At 40.8% G+C, this 13712-nt stretch overlaps 1 protein-coding gene across 3 annotated transcripts in view; it reads right to left on the bottom strand.

Annotated features, from left to right (window-relative positions):
* Positions 1–13712, bottom strand: part of LOC139234868 (2-oxoglutarate dehydrogenase-like, mitochondrial) — a 115405-nt gene that overhangs the window by 65128 nt on the left and 36565 nt on the right. For all 3 annotated transcript variants that reach the window (XM_070865665.1, XM_070865664.1, XM_070865663.1), the window contains exon 4: positions 11056–11158. In XM_070865665.1, the coding sequence (XP_070721766.1) occupies positions 11056–11158 (103 nt within the window). The remainder of the gene's footprint in view (positions 1–11055; positions 11159–13712) is intronic.

The following is a 13712-nucleotide window of genomic DNA, read 5'->3' as shown; positions in this document are numbered from 1 at the left end:
TGCCGGCAACCCTGCGTGTGCGCATTGGAGCGTTCGCGCACGCGCAGTATGAAGGAAACATTGGCACTCGGCAATTTTTGTAGTTCTTTGTAGCTGTTTAATTTTTGAACATTTTTTAATAAAAGCACATTGCCATCAGCACTGAGGCTTCCTGCAGCCTTCTCACTGTCTCCTTCCCGCCCGCCGTCGGGAACATCTTCCCCCACCCCCGCTGCGGTCGGGCCCGCCGTCGGGAACGTCTTCCTCTCCCCCCCCGCTGCGGTCGGGCCCGCCCGCCGTCGGGAACGTCTTCCTTCCTCTCCCCCCCCCCTCCCCCCGCTGCAGTCGGGCCCGCCGTCGGGAACGTCTTCCTCTCCCCCCCCTGCCGTCGGGAACGAACTTGTGAGGCTGGCTGAAGCACTTTCACACAGGTAGGAAGATGGTTTATTTAATCTTTTCTTTGCTTATAAATGTTTATTCAGGTTGGATTTATTTGTATAAAATTTGTAGAAGTATAAATAAGGATTTATTGTAGAATTTAATGACTTCCCTTCCCTCCCCCCCCCCCCCCCATCTCGTTCTGGACGCCTAATTTGTAACCTGCGCCTGATTTTTTAATGTGTAGACAGGTTTTTTTCAGTTCTACAAAAATCTTCACTTGCTCCATTCTAAGTTAGTTTGGAGTACGTTTTCACTGTGGAAACTTTGAAATCAGGCGTCAGTGGCCGGACACGTCCCCTTTTGAAGAAAAATTCTGTTCCAAAGTAGAACTGTTCTACCTGACTAGAACTGCAGAAAAAAAAATGTGGAGTATTGCGATTTCTAAGATAGTCCGTTCTCAACCAGTTGCTCCTAAAAATCAGGCGCAAAACATGTGGAAACTTGGGCCCAAAATGTTATCACTCATTTATATATTAAAAACCCTGTCCATTATTTTTAACACATTATAACACATTAAAAAAAATCTAAAATATAAATTGTATAAAATATTTAATTAAATTGTATTTTAATAAATTTTAATGTAATGTTTTTTATTTGTGTGTGTGTGTTTTGGGGGGTATTCCCAGTCATACTTACGGCAGTTCTACAGAAACAGAACTCACCATAAGCATGAATAGGGATCCCAATACTTTCATTGGTTGGGCCGGTCCACGTAATCTTAGGGGCGCTTGTGAAGTGCCTGCGCTCCTGGGATACATGGACCTCTACTCAGACCTACGCATAGAAGGACCGCAAGTCACAGAACCTCCAGCAGGTAAGTTTGTAGATCTCATGCAGGTCGAAGGCAACCGCAGGAAGTCTCCGACAGCAAAATGCAGGACAATAAGTACATACTGTTCCTTCCTAATCATAAAAAACCTAAAACAAATTCTGGATAATTAAAGAGAAAACAATATTTACATATTGATCTCCTGTGGGATGGCACATAATAAGACAGAGGATACAATGTCTCTTTTATCACAATCACAAAGGAAGTTATACTCAGTAAGATAAAGGGACTAAAGGCAGATAAATCACCTGGACCTGATGGCTTGCATCCTAGGGTCTTAAGAGAAGTAGCAGCACGGATTGTGGATGCATTGGTTGTAATTTACCAAAATTCCCTGGATTCTGGGGCGGTCCCAGCAGATTGGAAAACTGCAAATGTAACACCCCTATTTAAAAAAAGGAGGCAGACAAAAAGCAAGAAACTATAGACCAGTTAGCCTAACATCTGTGGTTGGGAAAATGTTGGAGACCATTATTAAAAAAGCAATAGGACATTTAGAAAAGCAAAATTCGGTCAAGCAGATTCAGCATCGATTTATGAAGGGGAAGTCATGTTTGACAAATTTGCTGGAGTTCTTTAGGGATGTAATGAACAGGGTGAATAAAGGGGAACCAGTGGATGTGGTGTATTTGGACTTCCACAAGGCATTTGACAAGGTGCCACATAAAAGGTTACTGCACAAGGTAAAAGTTCACGGGGTTGGGGGTAATATATTAGCATGGATAGAGGATTGGCTAACGAACAGAGAACAGAGAGTCGGGATAAATGGTTCATTCTCTGGTTGGCAACCAGTAACTAGTGGGGTGCTGCAGGGATCAGTGCTGGGACCCCAACTATTTACAATCTATATAAACGACTTGGAAGAAAGGACTGAGTGTAACGTAGCCAAGTTTGCTGATGATACAAAGATGGGAAGAAAAGCAATGTGTGAGGAGGATACAAAAAATCTGCAAAAGAACATAGACAGGCTAAGTGAGTGGGCAAAAATTTGGCAGATGGAGTATAATGTTGGAAAATGTGAGGTCATGCACTTTGGCAGAAAAAAATCAAAGAGCAAGTTATTATTTAAATGGAGAAAGATTGCAAAGTGCCACAGTACAGCGGGATCTGGGGTTACTTGTTCATGAAACACAAAAGGATAGTATTCAGGTACAGCAAATGATCAGGAAGGCCAATGGTATCTTGACCTTTATTGCAAAGGGGATGGCGTATAAAAGCAAGCATGTCTTACTACAGCTATATAAAGTATTGGTGAGGTCACACCTGGAATACTGCGTGCAGGTTTGGTTTCCATACTTACGAAAGGATATACTTGCTTTGGAGGCAGTTCAGAGAAGGTTCAGTAGGTTGATTCCAGGGATGAAGGGGTTAACTTATGAGGAAAGGTTGAGTAAGCTTGGGCCTCTACTCATTGGAATTCAGAAGAATGTGAGGTGATCTTATCAAAACGTGTAAGATTATGAGGGGGCTTGATAAGGTGGATGCAGAGAGGATGTTTCCACTGATGGGGGAAGACTGGAACTAGGGGACACAGTCTCAGAATAAGGAACTGCCCATTTAAAACAGAGATGAGGAGGAATTTCTTATCTCAGAGGGTTGTAAATCTGTGGAATTTGCTGCCTCGGAGAGCTGTGGAAGCTGGGACATTGAATAAATTTGAGAGAAATAGCCAGTTTCTTGAGCAATAAGGGGATAAGGGGTTATGGCGAGTGGGTGGGGAAGTGGAGCTGAGTCCATGATCAGATCAGCCATGATCTTATTGAATGTCGGAGCAGGCTCAAGATGCAATATAGCCTACTCCTGCTCCTATTTCTTATGTTTTCTTATTACCTGATTATGATATTTATGTTGCTTTTTCTCATTCTCTGCTTATCCTGTTCTGTTTTTCCCTCATTTTTTCTTCGTTGTATTGAAATGGGAGGTGAGTGGGTGGGTAGCATCTTTTGTTGTTCTGACCCATTTATGATTCCTGTCCACTATCCCTCCCAATCCCCATCTCCCTCTGCCTGGACCCTCTTTATCCTCCCTCCTCTTCACCTTCCCCAGGTCCTATTCCCTGGCTATTACTCTTCTCCCCTTTCTCTCCTGCTCATTCCCACTTCCTCCCTCACCCTTTTCTCACTGTTCCCCTAAAATTCTTGCCACCTTTTGATAAGAGTAGATACAGACAGAGTGTTTCCACTTGTGGAGAAGAGCAAATCTAGAGGCCATCAATACTAGATAATCACCAAGAAATCAAATCGGGAATTCAGAAGAAACTTCTTTACCCAAAGAGTGATGAGAATGTGGAATTCGATACAGCACGGAGTAATTGAGGCAAATAGTATAGATGCATTTAAAGGGAGGCTAAGTAAGCATGAGGGAGAAAAGAAGAGGGTTATCCTGATAGAGTTAGATTAGGAAGGATGGGAGAAGACTCGAGTGAAGCTAAACGCCGGCATAGACTGGTTGAACCGAAAAGCCTGTTTCGATGCTATATATTCTATATAACTATGTAAGTAGGATGCATGGAAATGAGGGTGCTAATTAGCTGTTGTAATATTCTATTTGAAGTAAAATTTAAACAGAAATTCTGATTAAGCAATTGGAAGAGGGTATGTAACTTAAGGACAAACCCTTTAATGTCCCCATGCACTTTCATATTTTAAACCATCCTCCATAGAAACATACAGAACAAAGAAAAACTTTTTTGTTTTTGGAATTGCAGATGTACTTGAAAGGGAGAAATTTGCAGGGCTTTGGGAAAAGTGGGACTAATTGGATAGTTCTTAAGAGCCGGCACAGACACAATGGACCGAATGTCCTCCCTCTGTCCTGTATGATTCTATGGTTTCCTAGCAGCCCTCCATCTCCCATACATGCTAATAATAAACTGGCCGGGGTGGGGGAAGGGAAGAGGAAATAGGGCTCTGCACCATTTGGAGGCTGTAACATTCGCGAGGCGCGACACTTGGCGCCAGGCTCAGAAATCTCGCCTCCCACGAGAAATTGCGGTTAACGCCTGTGGAAGGAAGTGGAGCCCAAAATAAAGTGCTCCACTTCCTTTCTGGGGTGGACGATTTGGGAGCGGGGTACAGCGCTACGCACTGGGCTGTGTAGCACTGCCATGTATTGTGCACAGTTTTGGTCTCCTAATCTGAGGAAGGACATTCTTGCTATTGAGGGAGTGCAGCGAAGGTTTAGCAGACTGATTCCTGAGATGACAGGACTGACATATGAAGAAAGACTGGATCGACTAGGCTTATATTCACTGGAATTTAGATGAATGAGAGGGAATATCATAGAAACATATAAAATTCTGACAGGATTGGATATGTTAGCTGCAGGAAGAATATTCCCGATGTTGGGGAAGTCCAGAACCAGGGGTCACACAGTCTAAGGATAACAGGTAAGCCATTTAGGACCAAGATGGAGAAACTTCTTCACTCAGAATTGTGAACCTATGGAATTCTCTACCACAGAAAGTTGTTGAGGCCAGTTCGTTAGATATATTCAAAAGGGAGTTAGATGTGGCCCTTACGACTAAAGGGATCAAGGGGTATGGAGAGAAAGCAGGAATGGGGTACTGAAGTTGCATGATCAGCCATGATCATATTGAATGGTGGTGCAGGCTCGAAGGGCCGAATGGCCTACTCCTGCACCTATTTTCTATGTTTCTATGTCTCTATGTAGGAGGGGATCTTCTCTTAATTAAGGGAAGGTCACAAGCTGCATACTATGCAGCAACAAAAGGGTCCTACCTGGACCACCGGAGAGCCGGGGTGCCAACAATCGCAGCACAGACCCCACGTTCAAAGCGGCAATGGGGTGCACGACAAAATCGGACACATTTTTTTTCAATTTAAAAAAAGCAGGACACCTTCCCTTTAACTTGAGCCCACGAGCGGCCGGCCACCCTTTATGCGTCCCCGAAAGCTGTTGCTGTCATCGCCCGACACAGCTTAATGAGGCGAAACCCAATTTAGGGTCCAGGCGCTAATGGGGCTCTGCGTACGGTCATGATGTCCTCATCGCCAATACAGTGGATCAAGGCGCTACAGATTACCGCCATAGCTAAACTCCTACCAAATTTAGCGAGAGTTGTTAACGGCACCTGGACGAAAAGTAATTTGCACCTAAAGGGAGGTGCAAATGACCTGAATTTCTAGGCCACTATTTTTAGCAACAGGTTGATAAAACTCAGGAAATTGTTTTGTTTTGCAGCTTCTGGATCAGTCAACATTGTCAAGCAAAAAAGAAAAAAAGCTTCAACTTTTCTTACAAGCAAAACGAAATATCACAACCACTAGTTAAAACTGTGTGTGGAATTTCAGCCAATATTTACTATAGGTAGCAATTTAGTTTCAGCAATCATTAACCGTGATTAGAAAAACCACAGAACACTTCAGATACACACTGGTTTATAGCAGAGAATAAATTACTCAAACTTTGGAACAGCTGCATTATAAGGAAAATATGATAAATATGTATTTGAGAATCATTGCCAATTATAGGTCATGAAAACAAACACACAAGACAAAGCCTGACAGAATCATTGAACAGGCTAGTTTAGTTAAAAGGTAACCTTTATAAATAGTGTGTCAGAGAAGTCTTGTTATCATTAGGTTTTCATTTAATCCGACAGGATGAGCAGCTGGTAATTTCATTTTATTTTCTCTCTGTGATAATTATAATGACACTGCTCAAAGGGGAAGGAACAGGGTATTTATTGTGGAAGAGAGGGTCAAAGATTTATGGATTGCAATTTAAAATCTAGAGAGTAATTCTGACATCGGTGATACGTGCATTTGCATTTTACTTCATACCGTCTTGCTGTGCAGGTAATTAAATTCACTAATTCAGTTCAATCTCTTGAAACTTAAAAGACAGATCATCCCTTCGGAGAATTTTTATTTGGGACCTTAATTGCTGTATTTTCACAATATCCTCATTTGATCTCATGGAGAAGTGCAAAAAAAAAATCTAACTATACAAGAAAATATAAGACAGCTAAACTAATTTAATATGTAGACTCAATACTTTGTGTGACAAATTTGACATAAAAGTAATAGCAATCTGGACATAAACCAAAACCCAATCTAAAATGAAACCAGCATTGTGATAGGTTTCTCAAAAAACTGGGCTCTTACAAAATCTGCATGAAGTACACCCAAGATTGGCAAAAAGCCAAGTAAAAACAAATTTAAACTCAAAAAGGGAGAAAGAAAAAGGCTTTGTATTAATTGTATGAAATAAACAGATCACATCAAGTTTATGATGGTTTACGCAAGGTCAACCACTTATGACAGCTTATAATTCATAACCATTTATGAATTATGCAATTAATGCCACACAGTGGGGTAGATTTTCAACTTGCTACACAGACGTGATACTGGCATCATGATCGGTTGCTCGGTATTGAAATGCTCCAATTTTCATTTCCAAATTGAAAATCTACCTCAGTGTATTATTCTGCCTAAACACCAGACAAGATATTTATCCTCCATTTCTTTCAATGTTAATTCTCTTCAGTTTTGATTGTTGTGCAGTTCCTAGTTATTTGATTTTAGTCAAAACAGATACTGTACAAAAACTATCGTGACCGATAACAATTTCTGGATATACACTATACATGGAGATTTTCATATTAACAAAGCAAAGACTAAGGGACCAATTATCCACATTGCCGATTTTTAGCGCAGTTGTAGAGTTACATCCGATTTTTTAGTGGCCGACTGCGCCAAAAAAAAGTTGTACGTTTCGGCGGAATAAACTTTCATTTTGGAGCAGCGCACATAGACCTTAAGCACTGTGGGTGGAGCTCAAGATGCGCCGATAAACTGAGGTAATGAGGGACACACTGAAGGGCTGAGGCTGCAAAGTGAAACATAAGATGCAGGAAGACATAAGCAATTGTAGAGTCCCGGTGTTCCAGCTCTCCCGGGCCAAAAGGCACCCCCACCCCGTGCCGCTCCTATCCCGGGTCGAATGGCCCACTCCCCGCTATCCCGGGCCGTGGAACTCTATGTTCTGTGCCGATTTTAAGTTCACGTAAGGTTTTTCAAAACGGTGCATTGCGCCATTTTTGAAAAGATCCTAGTTGGTCAAACTCGCTTATATGGCCAGAAATGGCACTGCCGGCAGCCAGCATCCCCAGGGACGTCAAAAAATCGGGAACTACAAAAATCGTCCATAAGTAGTTTACGATAGCGCAAAAATGTTGCCGAAACTTGCAGATTTTAGTTTGCTCCAATAAAAACAGCGGACACAAAGAAAACAGCGCAGAATGGTGTCGGAAATTGAGCCCTTAAAGTCCTGCCTTTCTCCAAAAAAGTTACGAGATCGAGATGTAATGACTCAAATCTTGTTACTGTAAACTGCGTCAGGTGTAAACCTAATCCATCTTTATTCGCGCCCAAAGTACCTGTGTGATATTATAGGCAGTCCCTCAAAGCGAGGATGACTTGCTTCAACGCCAAAAAGGGATGAGTTCACAGATGTTTTAATGAAGGACCTAACATTCCAGATCCCGAACTACATCGTGAAGGATGGAAGATGCCTGTGCTTGGATTTTTATTTATTTATTTTTTTAAAAACGTGTGGTGGCCGTTGCACACCAGCCACAACACGGGCTTGACAAAGCTAGGTCTTGGTCCAGTGGCAAGGATTACCCAAGACTAACTGGAGACCAGCTCTATTGCACAGTCCGAGCGTGCATACACACATCGCAGTGTGGGCTGGCCCATGCTGCCCCTGGGCCCTCGCCTCTCCTCGGCCCCAGTCACTTCCCTCTACGGACTCTTGCCGCTCCTTCGCCCCTCCTGCTGTGCCTGCCCGCACTGCAATCAGCGACCTGGTTTCGTAGCCATCGCCCTCCTGAAGCAGCACGCGCTGCTCCCTGAAGTGGTATGCCGCCGCACGCTGCTCCCTCCAATCGCCCCGGCCTGCTGATGGTCTTGCAGGCCGGGACCACACCGATTTCCGGACATAGTACCCGCGCTTATATACACCCGTGACTGCACACACGCACATACAGCCCAATGACCTCCAACAGTAGCGCCCTCTGGTGACCCCAGCATCAATACATAACAAGAGACATGGGCAATTCTTAGCAAAACATCAAACAACTCCCAGCGAAGCTGCCTCTATACATCTGTGTCTATTGCTATCTTTTGCACTGGGTTGCACTCCCTGAAAGTATGGTGGAACCAGATTCAATGGTAACTTTCAAAGGGAAACTGAATATATACACTTGAAAAGGAAACAGTTTCAGGGCTATGAAAGAGCAGGGGAGTGGGACTAATTGGATAGCTCTTTCAAAGAGCCAGCACAGGCCTCCTTCCGTGCTGCAGGATTTCATGATTTGAAGTAAAAAAAAAAGATAAATTTAGTCATAACCATAACTCATGGATGTGTTTGAATCAAGTCTCACAATAATATAGGTCTCAGAAGCTTTTCATTAAGTGTCAAGCATATTTGAATGAAGTCCTTGTAAGAAACGTTTTTAAGCTAAGTCTTCAGATTGATTGAAATTGGAATAGAAAGAGTATTTTAGAAGCAGACTAGCTTGTTCAGGAAGAAGGATGTTGCAATAAGTTGACAACCATTTCAGAAAAAGTCAGAAAGAAGTCTGAGCAGTAGAAGTATGAAGGATGCTTAGATTAAAGCAGAAGGACATAAAGTAAATTACAATCCAGCAATCAATTCAGCAGAACAACTTTATATATGTATCAGAAGTATAATGTAATATCTAAGTATGTGCTAGATAGTTACCCAGAACAAATGGAAAGAAAATGATGACCGACAAACCATGAAAGATAATGACAGATCAGTTGCCGACGACATGACCTGGAGTCGACTAAGGGAGGTGATATATGACCTTATTCTAAAATCAATCAACTAGTCAAACAGGAAACATACAATTTCTGCTGCTGCACTGATAAATAAACTGGAAATGGTCAACTTGGCCAAAAATGTACCATAATGTGCAAGGCTAAACTTTTCAATTATAATATATTAAGCCAAACTCAGCTAAGACTATACGACTGCAATGCTAAATCTTAGTTACCGGTATGTTAAATAGAACTCAGCTATAGCTGTGAAACCGTAATTCTGAAACCAAATTATATTGTTTGAGATCATTATGTTGCAGTTATATTATTCTTGTCTTCATAGAAACGGTGAAATAAAACAGTTCTTTAACATAACCTCTCCTTGTAACTCATCAGTGTTTAGGAACTCTGAATGAGCCAAGAGTTAGATGGTACTTCAACCAATGATGGATGTATTTACTGCTGATGGCTGTACAATATTGAGTTGGTTTGTATAAGACTTACGAGTCAGATTAGACATCATATTTAAAGCTCTAGTTACAGAAAATGGATCTCAATCCATTTTTCTTACTATCACAATATATCTGTAAAATTAGATTGCATGCAGATAAACTGTTTGGGTTCACAGCAAGAGATATAACTGAAGATTACATACTCAATGAGAATGCATTCAAACAAAATTTGTATAAGCAGGTGTAAATGGAGCCTGCACAAAGTCAAGACTCAAAAATGGCTACTGCAAGGTTAATAAAATTCACTACACAATAAATAACTGAAAAGTGTATACTGTTGGAGCCAATTAATCATTCTACAGACAAATATGAGTCACTATACAGTGAGGGAGCAAATGAGGTGAAACAAACTGGTTAAGTCTTATGAGCCCCAAATGATTACTGAGCTAATGATTCAGCCCTCGCGACAACCGCATGCATAAAGCGTTTTAAGTTGTATTTTGCAATTTTCTGAAATCAGATTTTTTTTGAAATAATGAAACACTAAGTGAGATATTACAATGGATAAAAATATCCAATGCAGACATACTCTAGTACAGCCCTGTAGTATGGAATCCTTAAAAAAAAACACTATACAAGGCTTACAAAATTCCAAAATTTTCACAAATCTACATCACATAATCACATAGCTGTCTTTCACGATGTGGGCATGCTGGCAAGGCCAGCATTTATTTTCCATGTTTTTTTTTTAATACACAGTGGAATAGATACACCATTCTAGCAAAATATCAGCTGAAAGCATGTCAGTGCCGATAGATTATTTTATACATTTTAAACCTGATTAACTCAACCAGTACTGCCTTTATCATAGGAAAAATTGAGGATTGTGTTCAATTAGGAGTAAAATCAGTCATTTAAAATGTCTTTTCTGTCTACAGAACTCATTGCAAAAGAAAAAAAAAATCCTTAAGTCTATTGACACGTTACAAGTAAAAAAAAATGTTTTAAAAGTTATTTGTTCATGGGATGTGGCGTCGCTGGAAAGGCCAGCATTTATTGCCCATCCCTATTTGCTGTGGGTCTGGAGTCACGTGTAGGCCAGACCAGGTAAGGGCGGCAGATTTCCTTCGCTAAAGGACATTAATGAACCAGATGGGTTTTTACAACAATCCGGTAGTTTCATGGTCACCATTACTGACACTAGCTTTTTATTTAATTAACTGAATTTAAATTCGCCAGCTGCAGTGGTAGAATTTGAACTCACGTCTCTGGATCATTAGTCCAGGCCTCTGAATTACTAGGCCAGTAACATAACTATTTATGCTACCGTTCCCTCAACTCCAAGTGTAGGGAGAGGAGCAAAGAAAAGGCATTGAGTACTTAAGACACAGAAGTTCAGATATTAAACCTTCCAAATAAAATCAAAGTTGCACAGACTTTTCATCCAACAAGGAGTTGATAAACAAAGAACTTATGTAATGTGAAAATTGCGTAAGTATGGGCAGTATGGAAGAAAGCAGAAGCATCAACAAATAAACCTCACCAAGTTTATCCATGGAAGTGATTAAATCAAATGGAACACACGAGTCCAAGTCTGCATCCAGGATTCCCAATGGATCAAGCTGAGCCACATGATGTCCACGGATCTGTAAAGGAAATGGGGAGAGGGTGGGGGGAGAAAGTAACTTTTAGCAACAGTTTTACCATTTCAGCAGGTTGAAAGCCATCTGAAAACATCTATATCCAGGTTAATTCACTCTAGAATCATCTAAAGCAGGAGTGTCCAAGCTTTCTGTCTTCATAAATTACTTAGCTGTATGCCATAGAGGTTTGCATGCCATGTATATGAAGTTTAAATCCATGTTTCCATTAAATTACGTACATCACAAACAATAGATACCAATAGATCTTGCAGTTCCAATTAAGGTTTAACCATCAATGAGGCAACAACAAAAATAAGTGGCCATTTCAAACCTCCATGGCCACAAAGTTCAAATACAATCAACCACTGAATAAGAAGTCCAAGCCCAAATTTAATTGAGTCATCATGGTATGTGGCCTGGATTGTCAAGGCTCACAGAGGGCATGACTCACAAGCTATAGTTTGGACGTCCCAGTTCTATAGTGACTTAACAAATGGCAAGCAAATCAGTCATGTATTGCACTGCTCACTAACCTGAAACAATTATTTTCATTGTAAAGGCACTGATTAACTATTGAATACATTACTGTATTTGTATATTTTATGATGTACTGTAGAGACTTAAATTAAATTTTAACAAAATATACAATATTTAGAATGTCTCACAACAAACTAGATTAATAGGCAGAACTTGTTACTAAATTTTTATAGTACAATATGGACATTTTTTTTTAAACTTCGGTGTAGCATCACTGTTCTCAGCACACATGATCATGGCTGAAGCATTTCAATTACACAATTAGTTGTATATATGCTGTAGTCACAAACAAGTGCTCAAAAATGAGAACTAGTTGAAAACTAAGACAAGCACCATAAACACTCACTTTTCTCTGTTATTGAATTAATTTAAGTTTTAATTCACTGTCTAATTCATACAGATGAAGCACGAAGTAGTTGCAAGGCTGTAATCCAAGTGGCGGATTAAGACATCATGTGCAAGAACAAAGCTGGAGCAATCTACAAATATTTCTTGAACCCTTTAATTGACTACAATAGTAGGTCCACTTTTCCACTTAGGCATTCACAGAACAGTGCTAACAATATCTGTGTGGCGAGTTCTGCAAATTTAAACTCGTCACTGAGCTGAGAGAGGAAGCTAGATAGTAAGTTGCAGTAATGAAGAATTAATGAGGGTTACATTAAATTAATTAAAAGACTTGAATCATTCATGTCATAACTATTTGATTTTGAACTGGAGGCTGAACTGCTAAGTTCCATCATACTTCAAACAACTCCATCTGATTTTCAATTATACTTTATTTATTTAGCACAGAATAAAATGTCTGCTTAGCTGCACAAATTAAATGTCTGCAGGAATCTGCTCCCGACACCTCAGAAATCCGCCTCATTCATTCATAGTAGTTTCATGCACCTACAGTTAGGTGGGCAAAGCATTATGCTTACATATACAAAATTTGGTTGGACTATTAACACCTATACCCTTTTCACCAAGAAGTTTGGCAATCTGAAGCCTGGTACTATCAGAACCTCCTTCATGCCACTGAAGTTTCAGGATGGAAGCTGGAGTTATGGAAGAGCCTGATGTTTTGCATAGGTGGAGAGAAATCAATATAAAGCCAAGCCTGCCTTGGCTGGTGCTCCTGAAATAAATTGGGCTTGTGATTGAATAAGATATTCTCTGTGCAAGATGAAGGTCTCTCTGTTGAAGAATGACTGTTCTTATTTTTAGATTTGGACTGCCATGTCTTGAAAGAGTATAGGTGCCCCAGATCATGATGTTAAGCTTGTGTTGGTGAGAACACAAAGTCCAACTACACAAGATGGATTCAGATACAAGACGGTCTATAATTCAGTGCTACAATGGGAAGAGTGCTCTTCAACAGTCCAAATATATGCACACTACACTGTTGGTTGATAGCAGATGAGTTTTACCATAGATGTAGGTGTGCTATATCCAACCTGGGAATAATTGCCGCTGAAAACCTCATAATAAATTCAAGTCTTTCTTTCTTTCCAGACTTAACTATCGCAAAGCTCTCCTGGCTGGCCACCCATCCTCCATTCCTTTCTTCAACTCACCTAAACCTCTGCTGCCCCTAAACCTATCCCACACAGTCCTGCTCTCATGGATCTACATTGGCTCTCAGTAATATTTATCCACATGTCAAAATCCTTTCATGGCCATGCCCTTCCCCAAATCTAACCTCCTACCAGTGTTAGAATCCACCATCTCAAGAATTTCACATTCCTCCAATTCTAGCTTCATGTGCCATCCCTCCTCCCCTCATTGGTGGCCATACCTTCAACTATCTATGCCTTACACATTAGTATTCCCTCACTAACCTTGCCTCATCTTTCCACCTCCCTTTCCCCCTTTGACAGCCTCCTTAAAATCCAGCTCTTTGACAAAGCCTCCTAGTATCTCCTTCTTTGGCTCAGTGTCCATTTTTGTCTGATTATACCTCAAGTGCATCGGGGCATTTTTCTACGTTAAAAGCACTAAACAAATATAAGTTGTTGATGCTGAAACTATAAGC

The sequence above is a fragment of the Pristiophorus japonicus genome, chromosome 22 (assembly GCF_044704955.1).
Source record: "Pristiophorus japonicus isolate sPriJap1 chromosome 22, sPriJap1.hap1, whole genome shotgun sequence".
Taxonomy (NCBI): Eukaryota; Metazoa; Chordata; class Chondrichthyes; family Pristiophoridae; genus Pristiophorus; species Pristiophorus japonicus.
This window is presented reverse-complemented; position numbering and strand designations above follow the sequence as displayed.